Source organism: Nannobrachium achirus (assembly GCF_963921795.1).
Source record: "Nannobrachium achirus genome assembly, chromosome: 11".
In the NCBI taxonomy this organism is placed as follows: Eukaryota; Metazoa; Chordata; class Actinopteri; order Myctophiformes; family Myctophidae; genus Nannobrachium; species Nannobrachium achirus.
The window spans coordinates 27996308-28020531 of NC_137820.1; the positions used below are offsets into that span (position 1 = coordinate 27996308).

General features: G+C 46.4%; 1 protein-coding gene across 1 annotated transcript in view; it reads right to left on the bottom strand.

Annotated features, from left to right (window-relative positions):
* Positions 1 to 1629: 1629 nt before the first annotated feature.
* abtb2b (ankyrin repeat and BTB (POZ) domain containing 2b) overlaps positions 1630 to 24224 on the bottom strand; it is a gene marked incomplete at both ends in the record, with an annotated part of 105792 nt that continues 83197 nt past the window's right edge. Inside the window, 14 exons of the mRNA XM_080737738.1 lie at positions 1630 to 1872; positions 3919 to 4032; positions 5477 to 5545; positions 6217 to 6304; positions 11405 to 11507; positions 11657 to 11762; positions 12106 to 12284; positions 12911 to 13164; positions 14450 to 14585; positions 16942 to 17038; positions 17216 to 17317; positions 18161 to 18250; positions 19491 to 19656; positions 20516 to 20668. Of these exons, the coding sequence (XP_080593864.1) occupies positions 1630 to 1872; positions 3919 to 4032; positions 5477 to 5545; positions 6217 to 6304; positions 11405 to 11507; positions 11657 to 11762; positions 12106 to 12284; positions 12911 to 13164; positions 14450 to 14585; positions 16942 to 17038; positions 17216 to 17317; positions 18161 to 18250; positions 19491 to 19656; positions 20516 to 20668 (1900 nt within the window). The remainder of the gene's footprint in view (positions 1873 to 3918; positions 4033 to 5476; positions 5546 to 6216; positions 6305 to 11404; positions 11508 to 11656; positions 11763 to 12105; positions 12285 to 12910; positions 13165 to 14449; positions 14586 to 16941; positions 17039 to 17215; positions 17318 to 18160; positions 18251 to 19490; positions 19657 to 20515; positions 20669 to 24224) is intronic.

Genomic DNA, 24224 nt, shown 5'->3' on the forward strand with positions numbered 1-24224 from the left:
CACTTTTCATGTCCCAAGAATCCATGGGCACACCAACATAATATAGAGGTGTAATATCGTCACTGTCGGGAAGAAACCTTGTATCTCCAAGTTTCAAATGTGTACGTTTCTTCGCAAAGTAAAGCCCTGCTTCATCATACAAGGCTGTCACACAACAGTAGTGAAAACAGCAGATCTACAAGCACACAACAGCAGATCTACAAGCACACAACGCCTCGCACCTGCTTGTAGATCGGCTGTTTTCACTAGTTTAATCATTTTTACAATGATAAATACAATACTGGCTTTCAAGCAGTTTCAAGGGGCACACTTGACCCTTCTCAGGGGCCCACCAAAGGTCCCCAGGCACAGTGGTTGAGAAACACTGCAATAGACACTACACAATACTGTTTGATGTAAAAATGAATGCCAGAATTCCACCTCTCCCAGACGTTGACCTTTATTACAATACCAAGCATTACATCAGAATGTATGTATTCTAAAATCCCATGTTGGATTTTATTACTGTACCTTTGTAGAAGCATTCGACCTCAACATCACGTCAGCTTAATTAACTGTTAAAAGTGTTAACAGGACCTGGAAAAATAACAGCTACTCAAAAGCGTTTTGTTATAAACAATATTAATAATTTCTTTGACTCGGATTAAAACAATAAAAAGGGAACTCCCTGTTAAATACTCTCACATCCTCCTTTCTTCTTTAAATAGAAAATGTCCATCCCAGTCTTTACTAAGTGTTTTGTTTCTCCTGACATACTTTTTTTCCTTTTTTTCTTTTCCTTTTTTTTGACAATAGAAAATAAAAGCAAATAATTACATTTAAAAAGAAATCAAAGTACTTTTTGTTAATCCACTTGTGAATCGCTAACAATCCAAAGCTTACGTCAATGACGGAGGTATCATTTATCTACCTCCTCTGAATGGAACATAGCAGAAAGACCCCTGGGGGTTCTAATCTTGCTCCAGTCAGAACCAAGAGAGCACCGTAGATCCAGTGGTTCTCTCAAAGCGGGGGTCCAGGGGTGAGGGAGGGTTCAAATGGATCCTTGTAAAGTTACAGGGGTCCTTGAAATCAAAGCATTTGAGAACCACTGACTGCTGTGAGATCCCCATTCTCTCCCATTGTTGTAATCCTAACTTTCAGGGTTTGTCCACTAGAGGGCAGAAGCGTCCTAAAATTCACAGAGTTCCTGCCTGCTGCCTCCATCCTGCTTCTCTCTCTCTCTCTCTCTCTCTCTCTCTCTCTGTTCAAGCTTCCAGAGCCTCGTAGAAAGAGCATCTCGTCCGTACACTCTTGTACTTGGCGGACATGTCGTACACTGCAATAAATGTCCAGCACTGAATATAAAACACTGCGACTTTGTCCGCCGAGCAGGGTTTAAACAAGTGGCAGGACACGCCACCTTGCTAAGTGTCGGCCTCATTGTCAAAGACAAAGTTCCTCGTCACGGATCTAGGTTTCGGATGGTTTCCGATCAACAGTCTGACCTTCAACCATTAAAGTCCACTGACAACAGATCTGATGCCTGTATCAGCGATAAGTCCAAACGTACGCCCAGCCTGCTCCCGCCACGTTCTTCTTCACTCGTTATCGTCGGCATCGTCTGCCTCCGTCGGCCCCCGGGGCTTCTCAGACTCTGGAGGTGACGTAGAGGGAACGCAGTCGGCGTGCTAAGGTGGCCTCCAGCTCCTCCACGGGCGAGTCTCCCCTGCCGCTGTGGGCTGAGGCGTGTGGCCCCGTGCGGGCCCCGGAGGGGGCCCCGGAGTTGGGGGCCAGCAGCAGGCTCCTGAAGCCCTCCTTCTCCAGGAGAGCGTGCATGTGCTGCAGGAAGTAACCCTCTGTGAAGGAGCTCAGCTCCACTGAGCCGTGGGCCTGCGGGAGAAGAGGAGAGAACAGAGATACGTCAGATAAAACAGGGGTCTTCAATGTTTTGTTTTTTTCAGGCCAAGGACCCCTTAGTTGAGAGAGAGATGAAGCCGGGACCCCCCACAACCTGTTCATAGATTCAATATAGTTTCATCGTTTGACAGCACAATCATCAGTGTATTTTGGATTCATGTCAATTTGTGTTTTCAGATACGTATTTAACCACTTGAATCGTCAATACATAACTTGACATTTCACTCTGTACTTAGTCTGCTCTTTTTCTCCTCTACACCAAACGTCTTTGCCGAAAATAGCCGATCTACAAGCTCCACAACGCCTCGCAGCGCAAGGCGTTGTGAGCTTGTAGATCTGCTATTTTTGGCTAAAGTTCTCAGAATATGGACACTAGGGTTCAAATGGTTAATATAAAAAAGGAGAAAAAAGTTTCTATCACACAAAGATTTGGAGGACCCCCTGTAATAATTCTGAGGACCCCCTGTTGAAGACCCTTGAGATAACAGATAAACAATAAAAGCTGTTTATTACGGTACAAAGCTTTGGTGTTGAATACTCCTCCATCAAGGCATTCTGCCTTCTGCCTCTATTGCTGAATAACCTGATTTTGCTATGGAAGTTTGTCAGCTAAAATCATTTTAGAATCAATATTTAACCGCTATTTACTTAGGCCACATTCTCATAATATAATTCGGTTTAGTCGTGCGAATGGGAGGGGTGAAGTTGCCACATTCTTGCATATTTAATTGATACGTTTGCCCTCACACTGCACATTGTCATCCGAAACAAGGAATCACGAGTCCACGTCAGTCCACAGGACAAGCTGCATAATAATGCCTCCTCCATCTCCCTGTGTTTATGAATTCTTCAAGTTCAACTCACAATGTAACCAAACCACAGGACCCCTGCAAAATTGCGGCGCAGGCGTTAGCCAATTTATCTGCGGCCGACGGTCGTAAATGGGCGATCAAAAAATAAAACCAGCGGCGGCCGGAGGGACTCCCAAAATCTACCAGCAATAAACCAGACAGAAAATACTTTTAATAGCAAGATATGAATATCTACGAAGAGGAGGACGTCATCTCGTCTCTCTCTCTCTCTCTCTCTCTCTCTCTCTCTCTCTCTCTCTCTCTCTCTCTCTCTCTCTCTCTCTCTCTGCCCCTCGTCTTGCCCTCCGCTGGATCCCTCTGCGCACCGCGCGTAACAAGCGTCTCCATTTGGATATGATTTGGCACAGAGAGCGACAGAGAGAGCGCGCTTGCGAGCAAGGGCAAGAGACCCACACATCGGCCTATATATTATATTACAAGTGACTCCAGTGGCACTTTCCTTTCATCTAACTGTGAGCAACTCCTCTCAAATAATACACTATGTGCGAACGAGGGAGCGGTGATCAGAAATTAAATCAATGAGGGGAGGAGGCGGCCAGAATGGTCAGACATCTAATGAGAGCGGACGGTCTGGAGGGGGATTTAACCTTTTATAAATAACTATGGATTTAACCTGCACATGGCTCTATATATTGCCTGTATGCCGTATTTGAGACGGATGGATTCACACCAACAGTGAAGCGTTTGCTGTAGCGAATCGAAACCACCGTTTTTTTGTGGATTTGCATTTGTTTCTTTGATTCGAAAAAGAATACGGATGCGTCTTCATACATGCCCAAACGTTGTGTATTTTCCGACAATACGTTAGAGGATTCGTTTTAATCGCAATAAAACGTGCCTGTGTGAATGCCGCCTTAGTCAAAGAGAGAAAATAGCAGATCTACTGTACAAGCTCAGAAAGCATTGCAAGGTGACACGTGAGCTTGTAGAGTCTTTGAGCGAAGAGAAACATTTATTTTGAAAACCTCCGCCTATAACGACATGCCCAAAATTGGGATGCCGGATTGAAAGTGGTTAATTAAAATAAGAATACTGCGTGCAGCATTGAAAGCATCACATTTCTTGTTGGTGTGTGTGTGCGTGTGTGCGTGCGTGCGTGCGTGCGTGCGTGCGTGTGTGCGTGCGTGCGTGCGTGCAGACATGTTACCTTGGCTGTCCTGTAGATGTCCACAGCATTGTCCAGAGTGATGTTCTGGGAGCAGATGAGCTCACAGTGCCTCTGTAGCGCCCTCAACTGGAACAGACTGGCAACTGACAACAGCTGCAAGAGAACACCAGAAAATAATTAGTGCCGTTAACACACCCAAAATGCCCCACATTTACATTCCATGTTTTTTTTTTTCAGAATTTAGATACTTGATATTCATTTTTTCATAAGTCATACTATACAAACCCATTGAAACGTCATACTTCATCTTAACCGTGTTAAATTAATTGAAAACACCCGTCCTTGGTTCTAGTGAGTGGTACTGTCCTTCTAATCTGTGTTTTTTCAATAACCCTTTTCATTTATTTTTTATGATGTTTTGGGGAAAATGAAAAACAATAATACAAAGAAAACATTTTATAAAATAAATGAAAAAAGTTATTCACAGCACAGAGTCCTTGAAATTAAAACGTTTGAGAACCACCGGTCTAGCGCATTGAAAATGGGGAGAGACACCCTCGTTCTTGGCTGACACCAACAATAAGCCACTTCGACCTACTTACTTACTTACTTAGATAGATTCAAACGTATATAATTAAACATTAAACCCAAAGTAGTAAAATGTATGTGATAAATATACTCGGAGGGGCCAGCACTGGCAAGAAGCGCAGGCGAGCAGGAAACACAATAATTCCCCCCTTTCATTCGACGGAGTTCCATCCAAACCACATGATTAGATTGTCAAAGATATTTTTAAGTCGGACCGACTCTAAACATGTGTTTCGTGTTTGTCTGTAATGAATGATGCTGGCCATGAAGTGATAACTGTGATGTCCACATGCTGACAGGCATGAAGAGCAACTGATCTGCCTCCTGTTTACACACAGTAAGCACCTTTATTTTGCATGTTTAACATGTACATACTTGGTGTTCTTTTTAGGCATAGTAAGCTAATAGCTAAACACAGCTGAGTTAGGCTAGTAGATAAACAAAGAAAGAGTGAGTGATGCCAGCGACTACACAAGTGAATGGCTGTTGTCGCCATCTCATGGTCATTATGCAGAATTACACAGGTGCGCTGATAAGAGACTATCAAAGTGAATTGATCTAGGTGGTACCATGGTGGTAGGGGTGTGTGGTGAACGACAAAACGAGTGCTCTTACCACGATCTAACTGAGTTACCCAATCTAACTGTAACATAAATTATATCGTTGCTGTCGGGCAGAAACCATCTATCTCCTTATTATAACCTTTTGTGTTTTTTGTTTGTTTGTTTTTCAAAAATGAATGCCCTATTTGATCACACACCAGCATCACACAAAAGCAACAAAAGTAGCAGAAGTACAAGCTTGAGCTTGTAGATCTGCTACTTTTGATATTTTTGAATTCAAATCCTGAACAGTAACAGTTGTGGACATAATGAGGTTTTCAGCCGACAGAGGCAATATTCTTTTCTGAAAACAAACAAAATGATGGAGCCTTGCACAGCAACAACTTCATTACAACCTGTAGACCTATGTGATGGGACAATACAATGGATTCTTGGGTCATTCTCACCTCTAGAAGGTCATCCACGTTGGTCTTCAGTGACTCCGTTCCTCCGCAGTACAGGTACGACATCATCATCTGGAAGGCAGAGGTCAGTTGTCACTTTAACTTACATCCCGTCAAGGCCAGCGCATTGGTCTACATATCATTTTCTAGACCAAGGGTCTTCAACAGGGAGTCCAGGACCCCTAGGGGGTCCTCAGAGTTACTACAGGGGGTCCTCCAAATCTTCCAATCCTTTTTTTATTAACAACTTGAACCCTAATGTCCATATTCTGAGAACTGTAGCCAAAAATAGCAGATTTACGCTGGGAGGCGTTGTGAGCAGATTTACGCTGCAAGGCGTTGTGAGCTTGTAGATCGGCTATTTTCAGCAAAGAGGTTTGGTGTAGAGGGGAAAAAGAGCAGACTAAGAAGTAAAAGGGAGTAAAAGGTCAAGTTTATTGACGGCTCAAGTGGTTAACACAAATTGTCATGAATCCAAAATACACTGATGATTGTGCTGTCAAATGATGAAACTATATGGAATGGGGGGGTTGTGGGGGTCCCTGCTTCATCTCTCTATCAACTAAGGGTCCTTGGTCTGAAAACGTTGAAGACCCCTGTTCTAGACAGTACTAGATACAAGTGATCCTTACAGCTTCCACTAATCGGATACCCACCATCAGTATAGGAGGAAACAAATATGTGTACAATGCAGGTATAGGATGCAGGGTTTTAAGTGAAGACTCAACAAACGGATTGGTTACCTGGAAAATGTTGTACTTGACGTCGCTGATTTCAATCTTCTTGCCAGGGGTTGCGTCTGGACCCGAGGTCGCCAGCAGAGACTTGAATCTGAATCAAGAAAGCCACCTTGGTCAGAACGATTTCTCATGAGATTTATCTATCTAATACATTACAGCAGGGTTCCCCAATAGGCGGCCCGCGGGCCGCACTGTCTGGCCCACACCAACCCCAGTAATAATGGTGGTATGAGAGCGGCAACAACACTAGTATATCGTCGTTGTATAAAAGGTTCACACTGGACAGTCCCTCCCTCTGGCCACATCACTGACTCGGCTCCACCCACCTCACCTGCTCCACTCAATCACACACCTGCTCCCATTCACCTAATCAGACTGACTATATAAACCTGCTAGAATTCCTCACTCCAGTGTGGTGGCAGCAGCAGAGGCAACAGCAGCAGCAGCAGAGCCTGGCCTGGAGGCACAGGCACTCCATTTTGTTATGCGTTAATTGAGTGAGTTTGAGTTTGCTTTGTTTGCTTTGATTGTATGGTTTATGGTTACTTGTAATGTAATCTTTGCCTGTGCCTTGAAGTTGAACTGTTGGGAATGCAGAGTAAATTGCACAATGACCTGGAGAATCATAGTTAATGTTGATGTTTAAGTACCCATTCTTCTTATCTTGTTAAATGTACTGTGTCCCTGAATATTGGTTTACTTATTGGATATTTGGTAGCTGTAACCTTGGCGAATTTATTGCTTAATGTTGGTTTTACTGTTGAATTGTATAATGATTGCATTTTCTCTATTTGTTTATTTGTAGAAATAAAAACCATAGCACATGGAAATATCTTCGAATGGCTTTCTAACCGAAGCACCCATGGTGAAAGAAACACCTAGCCAGCCCTACACCCTAGCAAACAACCTTCTACTTTACATGGTCCTTCGAACCCGGAACTAGAGCTTTTGCCATGGAAGAGCAAACTCAGAAGCTCCTGCAGAGCAGCACCCGAATGCAGGAGAACTACACCCGAATGCAGGAGAACAGCACCCGAATGCAGGAAAACTACACCCGAATGCAGGAAAACTACACCAGAATGCTGTATGTACTCTAGAGCCCTGCAAGCCCGCCGGGACCCGACCAGGGCCCGGCCCGGCCCGCCAAAAACGGGCCGGACGGGCTCGTTTCTGAAACTCACCAACGGGCCTAGGGCCGGGCCGGGCTCAGAACCATGCTCGGAACATTTCGCGCTGTGAATTTCACACATGACGTCTCTGTGTGCGGCTGTGCGCATAGCTAGAATGGAGTGTGAGTGACAGCAGCTGCCTCGCATAGCCTATAGTCTTCTAGGCTATGGGTTATATCCGTATCTATAGCAACACGGCCGAACACGGCTCTGATTGGTCGTGACATGAGTACATTAGCCAATGGGCGCGACGAGCCGACTCAGCCGAGGGCTTTGCGGCTTTTCTTCTGTCACACACTCACACAAACTCTGTGTCTGCGACTCACACAGCAAGACTAGAAAATTAGGAGCACAGCACTATACTGTAGATTCACCCATTTTACAGTCATTTCTCAAATAAATCGCCCTGTAATGATTCCCCGACCTCCCGTATCCGTTCATTACGGAATGCGTCTTTACTCTTTAGTAGGCTAACTGGACGATACTCCGTATTTTACGAGATGGCTGTGGCTTGTAACCACGGCAAGCCGACAATAATATCAATCAGTGTCTAATTTTCTGCTGTGAGGATATACATAACAAACGGTGGGTTGAGGAAGATTTCTTACTTGTGTTGTGATGTAGACTGACTTATTTCTTTTAATCAGAGCGCAAGACGAGCACAGCTGAGGGCTGTACATACGTCTCCCAGTCTCCGTCCTCTCAGTCTCCGACCATAGTTTTCGTCGGAAAGTTTCGACTTTCTGACGTGCGTGCAGCTTTCCGAACTCAAATTAGGAGTAATCCTTTTCAGAAGTTGCAAGAGATGTCATTTTGTAGTTGAACCGGACCTTTCCGACGCAAATTTCGGTGGTCTGTGACAGTATGGACTCCCCTTGACTCCCCCTGAGAGCTGCGCGCAGCAGTGAAAGCCACGCATGGAAATAATTAATTAAATAAAGTGACGGGCTTACGGGCCGGGCCGGGCTCGTTTCTGAAACTCACCAACGGGCTTGGGGCCGGGCCGGGCCTTAATTCCACGGGCCCGGGCCGAGCCGGGCCCCACTTTTCAGGCCCGTGCAGGGCTCTAATGTACTCTCCTCCCTCCGGTCCAAGCCCCCTGTGCCCAGGGCTCCGCCTCCTCCTCAGGCTCCTGTGCCCAAGACTCCGCCTCCTCGTCAGGCTCCGGTGCCCAAGACTCCGCCTCCTCCTCAGCCTCCAGTGCCCAAGACTCCGCCTCCTCGTCAGGCTCCGGTGCCCAAGACTCCACCTCCTCCTCAGGCTCCGGTGCCCAAGATTCCGCCTCCTCCTCAGGCTCCGGTGCCCAAGACTCCGCCTCCTCCTCAGCCTCCAGTGCCCAAGACTCCGCCTCCTCGTCAGGCTCCGGTGCCCAAGACTCCACCTCCTCCTCAGGCTCCGGTGCCCAAGACTCCGCCTCCTCCTCAGGCTCCGGTGCCCAAGACTCCGCCTCCTCCTCAGCCTCCAGTGCCCAAGACTCCGCCTCCTCCTCAGGCTCCGGTGCCCAAGACTCCGCCTCCTCCTCAGGCTCCGGTGCCCAAGACTCCGCCTCCTCCTCAGCCTCCGGTGCCCAAGACTCCGCCTCCTCGTCAGCCTCCAGTGCCCAAGACTCCGCCTCCTCAGGCTCCTGTGCCCAAGACTCCGCCTCCTCAGGCTCCGGTGCCCAAGACTCCGCCTCCTCCTCAGGCTCCGGTGCCCAAGACTCCTCCTCCTCCTCAGGCTCCTGCGCCCAAGACTCCGCCTCCTCCTCAGGCTCCTGTGCCCAAGACTCCGCCTCTTCCTCAGGCTCCTGTGCCCAAGACTCCGCCTCCTCAGGCTCCTGTGCCCAAGACTCCGCCTCCTACAAAGGCTCCTGCGCCCAAGACTCCGCCTCCTCCTCCTGTCGCCTCGTCCCCGGCGCCCCGGGCTCCACTTCCTGTCTTGCCTCCGGCGCCCCGGGCTCCACCTCCTGTTTCTCCATCTCCGGTGCCCAGAGCTCCACCTCCCCTGCAGTCCTGGTCTCCACCTTCAGCCCGGGCATCGCCTCTGACCCAGCCTCCTCTGGCGCCCCTGGCTTCACCCTCAGTCCTACCTGCCGGCCCCCCAGCAACAGTTCTACCTGCCGGCCCCCCAGCAACAGTTCTACCTGCCGGCCCCCCAGCAACAGCCCTCCAGCAGCAGCCCCCACAGCCACCACCTGAGCCTCCCCTAGCACCTGGGCCCCCTCGTCTGCCACCACCTGAGCCTCCTCCAGCACCCATTTGTTCCTCATGGGGCGGCCATATTACCAGTGTGACCTTTTTAGTTTTAAATCTTGCAGATTTGGGGCGGCTGTATAAAAGGTTCACACTGGACAGTCCCTCCCTCTGGCCACATCACTGACTCGGCTCCACCCACCTCACCTGCTCCACTCAATCACACACCTGCTCCCATTCACCTAATCAGACTGACTATATAAACCTGCTAGAATTCCTCACTCCAGTGTGGTGGCAGCAGCAGAGGCAACAGCAGCAGCAGCAGAGCCTGGCCTGGAGGCACAGGCACTCCATTTTGTTATGCGTTAATTGAGTGAGTTTGAGTTTGCTTTGTTTGCTTTGATTGTATGGTTTATGGTTACTTGTAATGTAATCTTCGCCTGTGCCTTGAAGTTGAACTGTTGGGAATGCAGAGTAAATTGCACAATGACCTGGAGAATCATAGTTAATGTTGATGTTTAAGTACCCATTCTTCTTATCTTGTTAAATGTACTGTGTCCCTGAATATTGGTTTACTTATTGGATATTTGGTAGCTGTAACCTTGGCGAATTTATTGCTTAATGTTGGTTTTACTGTTGAATTGTATAATGATTGCATTTTCTCTATTTGTTTATTTGTAGAAATAAAAACCATAGCACATGGAAATATCTTCGAATGGCTTTCTAACCGAAGCACCCATGGTGAAAGAAACACCTAGCCAGCCCTACACCCTAGCAAACAACCTTCTACTTTACAGTCGTTGTCGGGTAGAAATCATACAAGGCCGTCGCACAAAAGTAGTGAAAACAGCAGATCTACAAGCACACAACGCGTCGCGAGGCGTTGTGTGCTTGTAGATCGGCTGTTTGCAAAACAAACGGTTTTGGACATACACGATTTTCACCCGACAACGACGATATCTGAACTGTCGCTGGAGTAGCGGGAACGCCACCGTCGCCCACTGCAATGTTGTGGCCCTCGGCTTGATACCCTAGACATAATTAGGCCCTTGGGGAAAACTAATTGGGGAACCCTGCATTACAGGAATGTCTGTATGTATAGTCAGTCTGTCTGTCTGTATGTCTGTTGCATATCTCACATAATATGATCATCTTTGTATTTGGCAAGTGTTCCGAAAGGTGTCAATGGCCCCAAAAAGTCACTGCACCAGTCTGTTATAAACCAGTAAGACTCCCTAATCGGGAGATAAGCGACCGTCAGGCAACTTTAGAAGGCAATGGTAGCCAATCAGGAGGGAATATGGGAAATGGGACAGACCCATGTTGATGACATGACTTTAGAGATAGTGTGTACCGCTTTGCGTGATTTTTGGGCAAAATCTGTAGGAGCAGTGTCCAAAAATGTGTTTCACAAAAATCGGCCTCATGGTGGCGCTAGAAGAGGGCCATGTGAGAAATCAGGGCTGGAGGTTGTGGTTTGCCAGCCAAGGAGTGTGTGTGCAAAGTTTGGCATGGAAGGGGCAACGCTGGCGGAGATAAGAGTAGGGGCAAAAGTGTGATGTGATGACGTGATGGACAGACATATGGACGGACGGGCAAACAGACAGCCGGTGGAGGTTTTGATAGTACCTGCGACCTGACGGTCACAATAAGACACACTAGTGGCACCTAGAGGCCATGCTGCTCCTTACCTCTCACTAATGGGGCTAAAAAGCTTGCCTCAACATATAACTCTATCTTATGCAGGATTTTGACTGCAGCTACAGATCTAGTAGTAAACAACTATTTAAATAGCATGTATGGCAAGGCTCAAAACCCGTCCCCACCCCCATCTCTCTCTGGGTCTCTCACCTGTCGGAGGCGGTGATCAGCAGGACTCTGTGACCGTAGAACGGTCGCCCCTCCACCACAAACGTTACATCAGACATCTCTTGGTTGTTAAGGAAGTGAGGGTCTGTGGAAAAGACGACGGCCACAACTCAAATTAGTATCGGAGAACACCATCAAACGAAACAACCTTAGAAGTCTAAATGTAAATGTTGTGTCATTTGTGCATCATTGCTACTTGTCCAAACATGTGCAAAGTTTAAAACCGTCCCTTACCCAGCTGTGCCGAGAGGGTGGCCTTCACCTCCGGTATGGTTGGCAGGGGTGCTGGGCCAAAGCAGTGGCTGAAGATGGTGGCCAGCTGCTGGGTAATAGCATCATTCTGAAGAATGACAGGAGAAGAATGCAGCTGTTAATATAACAGCTACATCATACTTCTACATCAGTGATTCTAAAACTTTCTGATGTCAATGACTCCCAAATGAGTGTGTTCCAATTCGGCTGCAAAGCCACATCTGAAATTGTTTTGTGCCAGGGGATTTGTGTTTTCAAAATGATTTCACACAAGGGTTCCTTTATGCAGGGTCTAAACTGACCCATACAAGTCTGTAACTAAGAGTGTACAAATGGAACGAAAGTGTACAAATGGAACCAATTGGTACACTGTCAGAGTTAAAGGGAAACCTTGAAATGTGAACGTTTGAGGAACACCGATCTAAGCCTACCTTGGTGGTGCGCAGGATGTTGAACATGAGGGGCAGGCCTGTGTCCACCAGCTCCAGACAGTAGTCCTCCTCCCTGATGGAGGTGAACTCTCGGAGCAGAGAGAGGGTGACCCCGGTGCTGGACTGCTGCTGGGCGCTGCGCAGGGACTCCAGCCACACATGCAGCTTCCACGGTACACCTGGTCATAGGAGAGATGCATTCTATGCTTAGTGCTTAAGTCTGAGTGCGTCACGTCACAGACCTAACATAGGTGTGTCTGTCTACCATAGACATAGAAAAGTAGATGACTCCTCAGGCCAATCAGAGGCAGGTGCTCAAGAACAGCAAGCAACCCCGAGTTCAAGTGGTCAAATGGGGGAACATTCGCCAGAAATAGCGGATCTACAAGCTCACAACTTACTGTACATCTGCTATTTCTGGCGAAGAAATCTGGCATAGACGAAACATAGGCAGACCAAGTCAACTAAAATGTTTGCCTATGACATGCACAGAATAAGGACACTAGGGTTCACATGGTTACATGTGTTTTGAAGTGGAAGTTTTGGCTGCCATAAAAATATATGTGGCGCTGCAAAACTCAAGACCAGTCCTGAGTGCATTAATACGCATCATTAATGAGTATTTTAGGCGGGTTTCGGAATGGTCCACAGCCCTCCTCTGAGACACAGAGTGGGTAGACAATAATGGCACCATATTAGTGAGGAGCAGTTATACGAAGATAGGTTGAAAACGGGTGAAGTATGGTCTTTAGAAGTACGGTAACTTGACTAAAAAGTGCCACCGGTTTATCTTTCCCACACGTACCCATGGCCCGCAGCTCCATGGTGACGTCCAGGTAGCCGTGCTCGGCGCTGTAGTAGCTGGCCTCCTGCAGGGCCTTCATGCGGGCCTTGCAGAGCTTGGGTATGGCCCCCTCGGCCAGGGGGGCCCCGGGGGGGCTGGGGGACAGAGGGAGGAAGGGGTCCTCGCCCTCCACCCCCTCCGCCAGCATCTCCTCCAGCGACAGGACGTCCTCTTTGACCTTCTGGGGCTGCGTCAGCAGCTTCCTCAGCACATTCCTGGAAAGACAGGGAAGAAGAGAAAGAAAGAAAGAAAAATGTTTAAAACACTTTAAAACGCTGCCTTGAGGTCAAAATTCAAGGGTAAATTGGTCAGCTCTATTAGCTCAGTGATAAAAAATGGCAGCACTTGCACGAGGGACCCGGGTTCGAGTCTCGGGGAAGTGCATGAAAGTTCCAGAGTGCAGCTTTGAGTGGTTATCTCAATCTAATGTACAATGACAATTACTTAAAGTGACACTCTCTTCCTTCTCTGATTACATAATCTGTCACAATCACCCTGGAATGTGAAGTGTTGAGTCTATATCCTGACACACACACACACACACACACACACACACACACACACACACACACACACACACACACACACACACACACACACACACACACACACACACACACACACACACACACACACACACACACACACACACACACACACACACACACACACACTGAACAGGTGGGTATTGCTTTTACTCTGCCAGCTGCTGTTCTCGGACAGATGGACTCTGCATGGAAGGAGGGCCTGACCTCTCACTTCTCCTTACGGGTCCATTTGGTTCCATGTGTACACTCTCAGAGTTACAGAACCGTAAGGTTCCATTTGGTTCCATTTGTACACTCTCAGAGTTACAGAACCGTAAGGTTCCATTTGGTTCCATTTGTACACTCTCAGAGTTACAGAACCGTAAGGTTCCATTTGGTTCCATTTGTGCACTCTCAGAGTTACAGAACAGTGAGGGTCCATTTGGTTCCATTTGTGCACTCTCAGAGTTACAGAACCGTAAGGTTCCATTTGGTTCCATTTGTACACTCTCAGAGTTACAGAACCGTAAGGTTCCATTTGGTTCCATTTGTACACTCAGAGTTACAGAACCGTAAGGTTCCATTTGGTTCCATTTGTACACTCAGAGTTACAGAACCGTAAGGTTCCATTTGGTTCCATTTGTGCACTCTCAGAGTTACAGAACCGTAAGGTTCCATTTGGTTCCATTTGTACACTCAGAGTTACAGAACCGTAAGGTTCCATTTGGTTCCATTTGTACACTCAGAGTTTTTGTACACTCAGAGTTACAGAACCGTAAGGTTCCATTTGGTTCCATTTGTGCACTCTCAGAGTTACAGAACCGTAAGGTTCCATTTGGTTCCATTTGAACACTCTCAGAGTTACAGACCTTTGAACACTCAGAGTTACAGACCTGTAAGGAAGGGTCCATTTGGTGCCTAGCTATCAATAATTGATGTGGGGACCCCCAGGAACCCAGTCCTCTCCCAGTACCTGTGGCCGTGCGCTGCGGCGTGACTGAAGCAGTTCATGTCCTCGTAGAGGGACGAGGTGAGGGCGTTCCCGTCGCGCGTCTTCGATAGCGGGTCAGCCCCTCGAGCCAGGAGCAAGCTGACCATCTCGTAGTTGCCTGGGAAAACAAAGACACACACAAAATCTAATAATGTACAAATAAAGGGTCCCTAAAGTAAATGTAACCACTTTCAACCTGCCGTCCGAATTTAGGGCTTCGTCGTTATAGGCAAGAATTGTCAAGAATTGTCAAACGATTATATTTTAGCTCTGCTTGTAGATCTGTGTGTGAGCTTTAGATCGGATAACCGCTGTAGACAACAAAGTATATAGCAGTGTTTCTCAACCTATTTTCTGCATGGGCACACTTTTCATGTCCAAAGAATCCATGGGCACACCAACATAATACAGGGGTGTAAATATTGTCACAGTCGGGAAGAAACCTTGTATCTGCAAGTTTCAAATTTGTACGTTTCTTCGCAAAGTAAAGCCCTGCTTCATCATACAAGGCTGTCGCACAACAGTAGCGAAAACAGCAGATCTACAAGCACACAACGCCTCGCACCGCGAGGCGTTGTGTGCTTGTAGATCTGCTGTTTTCACTAGTTGAAATCGAATACAATACTGGCTTTCAAGCAGTTTCAAGGGGCACACTTGACCCTTCTCAGGGGCACACCAAAGGTCCCCAGGCACAGTGGTTGAGAAACACTGATATAGGACTACTGAAATGTACAAATTAGGTATTTAGCCACTCTTATCCAGAGCAACTTAAAGCAAAGTAAATAATCACATACATACAAATACAAATAGAGCAGCATAGTGCCTCAAGAAACTAGGACAGCAGCTAAACCATGAACCTATAGCATCAGTCTAAACAATACAACGCTAATCTTAAATAACAATCTGTGCAACCGGAACTATAGGATGCTGGCATTTGACCTTCACAAAAACAAACACAAACACACACACAGAGGAGGGAGTGGTTGTTGGGAGAGCCAAGCGGCCAGCTGCGTTGTGGAGCATGTTGTGCATGTGGCGCGCGTGTCCCTGTTTGCTGCAGCTATGTGTGGCCTGTGAACTATCCCACAGAGGAATGCTGCCGGGCCAGCTTCTGAGCCACCGCAGCAGGCTGCGCTGCACTGCGCTGCTTCCACCCTTCATCTCCGCTTTACAGCAACCCTCTCATTTCCTCACTTCTTCCTTCAATTTGTCCACCATAACTCAATCCCCCTCTCGCAGAGCCCAGTGCTGGACAGTAAACAACGTGCGTTTACTTTGAGTGCTGTGCTTCGGTGCAGTATCTGTTATGTACTTTACTTGATTATTTGTATTCTTCTGGATACTTTCACTCGCACTACATTTCAAAGACAAATGTACTTGTTTTGACCCCTCTACATTTCCAGTAAGGGAAAAGGGTACATTATGAATGAAGTCAAAATAGCAGATTGTAGATCTGCTATTTTAATTATACTAGTTTCTGGGATATCTTTGAATTCTTTTGGAAAATGGCAAAATTGTAAAATGTAGCGATGCACTGCTATTACAAAGACGATGTACTGTAGAAGCACGTACATTTCTATATTTGAGTATTTTTTCCAGTACTTTAACTCAAGTGTTTTGTTTGGGGGCACAAAATATTCCCTGTACATGCATGATGACGCCTGGTACAGTTGTTTGTTGTACAGTCCCATGGAAAATGAACAAGGACACAACGAGGAGATCTCTTGACTCAACGTCAATTCCGTGAGTTGAATTTGGTGAGGGAAGACTGTCGCCTCAGAAGAAGCAGTTGTTGTAGTCGAGTCACATTTTGGCCAGGAGCGACTATACTTTGACTCGAGCACTTTGTCCAGCACTGACCATAAACTGAAGTCTCACGCAAGCTAGTGTGGCTGTTTTCGTGATCGTCTCATTTGTGATTGCGACGATGAGAGTTACAGTAGCTTCTACACAAGCTCCATTTGGTAGGTTTAGTATGTTCATTTTTGTCTTGTTTCTAAACCTTTTTTCTGCATGGGCACACTTTTCATGTCCCAAGAATCCATGGGCACACCAACATAATATGGGGGTGTAAATATCGTCACTGTCGGGATGGAAACTTGTATCTCCAAGTTTCAAATGTGTACGTTTCTTCGCAAAGTAAAGCCCTGCTTCATCATACAAGGCTGTCGCACAACAGTAGTGAAAACAGCAGATCTACAAGCACACAACGCTGCGAGGCGTTGTGTGCTTGTAGATCGGCTGTTTTCACTAGATTAAATCATTTTTAAAATGATAAATACAATACTGGCTTTCAAGCAGTTTCAAGGGGCACACTTGACCCTTCATAGGGGCACACCAAAGGTCCCCAGGCACAGTGGTTGAGAAACACTGCGTTAGATCACAGATGATTGTGTGTCTGTGTGTGTGTGTGTGTGTGTGTGTGTGTGTGTGTGTGTGTGTGTGTGTGTGTGTGTGCGTGTGCGCGCACCCACCTGCTGCAGAAGCCAGCTGTAACGGGGTCTCGGCTGTGCTCTCCTGTCCGTTGCGGACCGCGGCCCCCTCCACGTTGGCCCCGACATCCAATAAGAGCTGGAGGGACACACAGACACACACGGCTGAGTCCCAAGCTACACACCTGCTATAACATCCTGTGTTCCACATGCTGTTCTTTCCCCATATCAACATATTATCTTAAAATGCTGCACAATGTCAAAAGTCAACAACAGAAGGATGTTTACGTGTGTTTCAGTGCACGTGTTTCCCTACCTGCACCACAGAGATGTGGCCGTGCAGCACGGCGAAGGTGAGGGCCGCCCAGTGCCTGCTGTCCGGGTGAACTGAAGGGTGCTTTGGGGAGCAGGCTGGGACCTGGAAACACACAGGAGACACCCATGTATATTACACACCAAAGCCACCTCAGAGGTGTGCATAGTTGAGGCATGTTTTCAGTGCCCTTTGGTGGTCAAGTACTGTACGCAACTATTGTTTTTGTACACAATGCCAATTAGCCAGTAGCTATGCCCCTCCCCTAAAAGCTTTTGTCCAATGCTAGCTTAGCAACCGGCAGCTTGCCAAGGCTGTTGCCAAGGCAAACTTTGGCAAGCAGGAAGTTATTGTAAGCTAGCATTGGACAAAAGGTTTTTGGGAGGGGCATAGCTACTGGCTAATTGTCGGCTGCAGCTTGTAATTGGCTGAAACGGAGGTAGGGAGCGCTCCGCTGTGTGCAATTGGACCGCATGGAGGTGCCGAAAGTCTGTCCCTATCGGTACACAACTCGGACGGCTAAAGCTTGAGTTGGTTCAAGCGGACTTCAAACCGCTCGATACACGGCGACTGGCTTGCTTTAGCTCACACAGGGTGGTGTCTCAGGTGGCTCAAGTCCGCTTGAGACGGCGTGCCTCCTTTGTCTCCAACGAAAACAAGCATCGACTACAAAGCATCGACTCATTTTTATGATCATAAAACGATGACGAAAACTAAGCTATGATGTATTGACAATTTCATCAACAAATGAAATCTAGACTAAATGACAAGTGGAGCAGAGTGGAACTAAAAGACAAGTCATTTTATGTTTAGTTGCACTTGGGTGTTGCGAAACATCTTATCCTCACGGTACCCACAGGTCCTGGGGAATGGCTGAAGTTCAAGTGGTTTCCACACTGTCCTTTGAGGCCAGCATGTGTGTTTGTGTCGTAGCGTGTGAGTATTTACCGCCACGTCCAGATTGGCCCCGGCGTCGATCAACATCTGGACCAACGCCTCGTCTCCAGCCGAGCAGGCATACATGAGAGGGGTCATGCCCTGAGGAAACACACCAGGAGGGGGCACCAGAGGGGGGTGACGGATGACAGATACATGGAGAGAGAGAGAGAGAGAGAGAGAGAGAGAGAGAGAGAGAGAGAGAAAGAGAGAGAGAGAGTGAGAGGGAGGGAGGAGGAGAATAAAAACACATGAGGTCAGCGATCTGTCAGTGTTATTTCCGATGCATATTGCTACAGTATGTCTCCGCTCCGAGAGGCACATGTGCATGACACGCAGAGACCTGCACTCTCCTCACCCCATTTTAACAACGTTAGGATTCTTTGAAAACACTCGTCTTTAGCTCTGGTGACAGACATTGTTCTTCTAATCTGGTGGTTTGACCGCCGTTTGACGCAGGGGCGTCAATTGGGTATGGCAGGGGTATGCAGCTGCCATACCCTGGGTCCATTGGGGGAAAATAAAAGTTACTTTTAAATATAAATCCATGAATGTCTCTTTGTCTATCTGTGCTGGTTATTATGTTGTTAAATTACAGTAAAATAACTACAAATGCAACATTTTACAAAATTGTCACGTTTACTAACATGCCAAGTTTAGCTGCACTTGAACAACCATTCCAGGCTGCCATATCCAGCCCAAGAAACCGTAGAAACTGGGGGAAAATAGAATGTACTTCTTAAAATAAATGTATCATGCCTGTTGCTAAGGTATGGCAACATGACTGGTGTCAGACCCAAAACTTTTGAATATTTTGTTATCATTGCATTGGATAAGAACGTGTCCCCATTCCATGCTGTGTTGATGGGAGAGATAACAGGCAAACGTTGATCAAAATAAAATACAAAATAAATATTCTCCAATTGTGTAAACTTCTTGTAAATTGAGTAATGCAGATGCTTAATAATAACTTAACTACTGAGAGATGAAACCAGAACCGTAAGGGTTCGTTTGGTTTCATTTTACACTCTCAAGAGTTAAATATCTATAAGGGTCCATTTGGTTACCAACTCTCCGTCATTTAGCTAGGGACCACCTGGAACCCCCTAAAGGACCACTGGTTGAAAACCACTGTTCTAATGCAAAAAGAAAAAAAGGCACAATATCTGGTTTATAGGGTGCGTGTCTTATGAAATGAATATCAAAGCATCTAAACACTGAATCAAGCTACTTTCTAAAAACTGTCTGGGGTGTTCACAGAACGTTAACATGACCCTGGCAGTGTTTTAAAGATAAATAACCCTTTTACTGAAAAAGGAGAAAAGAAAGGTCCTTGGGGTACCTGATCGTCCATGCTGTTGACGCCGTCTGGCCCCAGCAGATCGATGGCCTGGCCAATCAGGTCGGTGCGTCCACAGTTGAGCATGCGGAAGCCCAGGTCCAGATGGAACTTGTCTGTGGCGGCCTTGGAGTCCAGACGCTTGAATGAGCTGAAACAACACTCAGGCCTGATGGAGAGAGAGAGAGAGAGAGAGAGAGAGAGAGAGAGAGAGAGAGAGAGAGAGAGACAGAGACAGAGACAGAGACAGAGAGAGATGGATGGTAAATATACAATTTCTTATTGGATCAATTCCTGTCTGTCTGTCGTTTCTCTGAGGTCCATTCATACCAGCAAAGTAAGACAGTGAAATACACACAGATTACAGAAAATGCTTCTTGTGGTCCATGTATACAATTACAGAATATCAAAATAGTCTATAAAACAAATGTATTTCCTTTATATACTGACTGTAAAACTGACATGCACGCGGTAAAAATCCAGTGTTAAAGGGATAGTTCTCCCCCATCGTTTACTCTCCCTATGGACACTTGAATTCATGGACTTTGTGTCTCCATAGGGAACAAAGCAGGCTCTTTGTGTCTCCATAGGGAACAAAGCAGGTTCTTTCTGTCTCCATAGGAAACCACTGCTGGTCATAAAATTATTGGCTTAGGAATGCGACAAAAACTAAAACAAACTGAGTTAGTGACAAAAGTGGTGTTTGTCAGAGTGACTATGGTCACACAATGAAGCTACAGTTCAAGGATTTAAAATAAATAAACACCACTAGATATGTGGCACACAGCCGCTTTTGTGCAACATGATGCATTCATTGTGTGTGTGTGTGTGTGTGTGTGTGTGTGTGTGTGTGTGTGTGTGTGTGTGTGTGTGTGTGTGTGTGCGTGCGTGCGTGCGTGTGTGCGTGCGTGCGTGCGTGCGTGCGTGCGTGCGCGCGCGCTAAAAGGGTACTTTTCCCACCACAAGTATAGTATTATAATTATAGTATATAGTATTATAAACGTGTGTGTTGGTGTTCTGCGTCTTACTTGAGCTGCCTGGGTTCACAGTCCAGTCCTGGGAGGAGCTGCCTGGCGGTCTGTCTGACATCATCGCTGTCCACCAATAGGCTCCTGCGGTGCTCGGCGTGAACGATGGCCACTCGCATCCACTCCATGAGGGGGGGCAGCAACAGGAAGGGCCTAGCAGAGAGAAGATAGACATGTCAATGATGTCAGCATCATCATCTTCACACTGCAGCACACCATCTGAATCTGTCAGCCGCCAACGTATGCACGCACACACACACGCACACAGGCTGGTGTGTGCATGAGAGCAGAAGACCCTGGTGGGCCTCCTCTGTAAATGTTTTCTTTTACACAGTAAAGTGTTATTTGTCCGTTTCGTCACTGCCAGACTTTGTCTCTCCCATATTTCAACTTTTATTGTTTTTTTTAAGCGGGTGGACATACGCTTTTTTGGTGTGTTACATGTGTCACTCATAAATGCGTTACTGTGTATGCTGTTGGTTCTTCAACACATCAAGCAAGGACCCCCAAATTGATGTGTAATTGCCTGCATACCCCCCACCTGAAAATAATTTGTGCCAGGGACCCCCATCATGAGAGATTTCTTTGAAAATAGTTGGAAAAAAATAATAACAATAACAACAGGTCTTAAATGTTTAAACGGTTCCCAATTTTTCTCTGGGGAGACCCTCCTGGAACCCCTTCTAGGACCTCTGGGGTCCCAGGATCCCCCATTCAAATGGTACGAAATGGACCCTTAAACAGTAGTTCTGTAGCTCTGAGAGTGTACAAATGAATTTGGTTCCGTCTGTGCACTCTCAAGAGTTATGCTTGATCCTTGAAACTAAGGGCGGATTCACACTGCAATCCGATTGATTAGAAACAGTTGCCTGGTCCCCGCTGACCAGCATTCACATTGGCCAAAATTCTCCTGTGCCTGGACTCCCTAGAGTACACTTCATTCAACTGTAATGGAGATATAACATGTCATGTCACAGAAGAAGAGTATCTTGTCAGAATTTAGAGCGAATATAAAGTTTTACAGTGTTCCTGACGTTATCTTGAGTTGTAACAATAACAGAAAAACAATACACAACCAAAGCAGTGTGTGCTGACTGTCTTTGAAAAATCACAACGTAACCCTGTCTGTAATCATCGCACCACAGTAACGTCACTGGCGCATCCTTGGGATCTTAATAGTGACGTCGCGGATCAATCCTAGCTATTTTCATCCCAGCAGAAGTGACACCACTTCCTTGTTCATGGAGCGGTAGCTTCACATTGCAGCGCACCGTTCTTGAGGACGCATCAAGCGGACTCGAGACTACCTCCGGAGGTGGTCTCGAGGCACTGTTTTGACACTGTCAAAACATCTGCCAAGCAGTCTCGAGAACGCACCGGAGACCGCAGTGTGAATCAAAACGTTAGAGAGAACCACCGGTGTAGAGCTGGTCTACGATCATCATGTGTTCTCTGCGAGACAGGAGCCAACTGTTGGTGTCCATCAGTGACTCAGACATGTTGCACATGAAGCTCCCACACACATGACTTATGTGCGTCTGGTCTGCGCTTCCCATGACCCTGACCTGCTGTGAACACTGACTCACACAATACAAATACACACACACATACCAAGCATCTCACCTCTCCCACTCACACACACCATATACGGTTAATGGCACTTTCCTGTCAAAAAAAGAACTCATGACTGATCTAGTGTTTATCTAATGGTTGCCAGGTTGTGAGGTTAAGTATTAGCTTTCTCTGACCGTAAAGGAATGACTCCAGAGAGGAGTGGAGGAGAATCCAGTAATTTGGTTGGTTTCATTTTCATTGTGAATATAAGGAAGAAAGAAAGAAAGAAAGAAAGAAAGAAAGAAAGAAAGAGTAAAATAGTAAACTATCTAAAATATCGTCGTTGTCGGGTAGAAACCTCATATCTCCAAGTTTCAAATGTGTACGTTCTTTCGCAAAGTAAAGCCCTGCTTCATCATACAAGGCCGTCGCACAAAAGTAGTGAAAACATCAGATCTACAAGCACACAACGCCTCACGGTGCGAGGCATTGTGTGCTTGTAGATCGGCTATTTTCACTAGTTAATGCAAAACAAACGGTTTTGGACATACAAGGTTTTCACCCGACAACCACGATATGCTTCTCACAGAAAGCAGCCAATTAGATGCAGAAAAAAAAGCAAACATATAACTGACAGACGGGAATAGCAGAAATGGAAGGATGTCAGTGTGACATGCAGAAGGGTGAAGAGGGTACACATCCATCCCAGGTGCTATTTGTCAACGTGCAACACTTAAAGTCACTGGGATTACTGGATGCACCCGATGCACCCGTTGTCTCTCTTGATGTGTTCTCTCTTTCTGTGCTTATCCTTCTCCCTCTTCTTTCTCAATTTTCCTTTGGCAGTCATTTTAGAATCCCCTGCCATTAAGTAACAGTGACCTCCAGTTTGGTTTGGTTTGTCCCAGTTTCAATCTGGGAGTCCCGACAATTACCTCTCAAATGTGTCCGATCTCATCAGTTAAAGAAATAATAGCACTTATGTTTGAGTGCTTTCGTAGATATTCATCATGTTCTCTTCTGCTAAACAGAACAGAACACATCTCTAGATGTGATAAAATAATTGTACCCCATCCTGGTGAAGAAGGAACATTCAAAAATTCAAATACTGTACATACATTATTTTAAAAATGTCAAAGAAAGTGTCAATATAATAGCCGATGTACAAGCTCACAAAGCGCTGCGATGCGACACATTGTGAACTTGTAGATTTTTCTTTCCGTATTTGAATGTGTGATTAATTGATTAAGTCCTTTCAAGTCCTTGAAAATATGTCCCCCTTGCTTCTCTCACTCTCGTTCTGTGGTCGTTCGATTCTCTCTGCTCTCACACATCTGTCCGTTGCAATCATGTCAGACCCCCCTCCCATGGCGGTGGTAAGTTCATCTATAACCCACTACACTACTAGACTTGACGGTTATCCCAAACCAATCTCTCCTGGTCCACAGAGACACTGGTCGGCATGCAGAGTGAATAGAATGGGATGGTGGCGTGTGGTGGGTTGAACAATGGCACGTTATCCCGGCTTCCATTGTTGTCGTGGCGGTCTTTGATCCTTTGCCACGTCAGTCAGGAGGAGAGCGTTAATGAGTGTTTGAACGCTACCCTGGCGTCATCTCCGGGGACCCGGCACCGCCGCTCTCCCGCTGGGATGCTATTCTTACAACCCCTGGCTCGCTGCACATGCACGCACACGCGCCAACGCATCTCATGAATAGAGATGTACAGGCACTCGTCAAAAACAAGGCAGACATACTCAGTGGTGGAAAGTAATGAAGTGCATTTACAGAAGCGCTGTGATTAAGTATCATTTTATTTTTACTTGTGTTATGTTATACTCCAGATATTCCAAAATAGCCAATCGACTAGGGATGGGACGATTATCGTGATAAAAAAACACTCGCGATAATCGTATCGTGGAGATTTAATTTATCGTGATATCGTCCTCTGTCATGCACTGGGATCAATTCACCTTTTATTTGCCCGAGCTGTATATTCGGAACCATTTAAACCCTTTGGTAAAAGGTACTTATAATATATGTATATGTAATATATGTATTTTTTTCACTCTATCAAATCTCTTTGCCCAAAAATAGCCGATCTACAAGCTCACAACGCGTCGCAAGTTGTGAGCTTGTAGATCTGCTATTTTTTA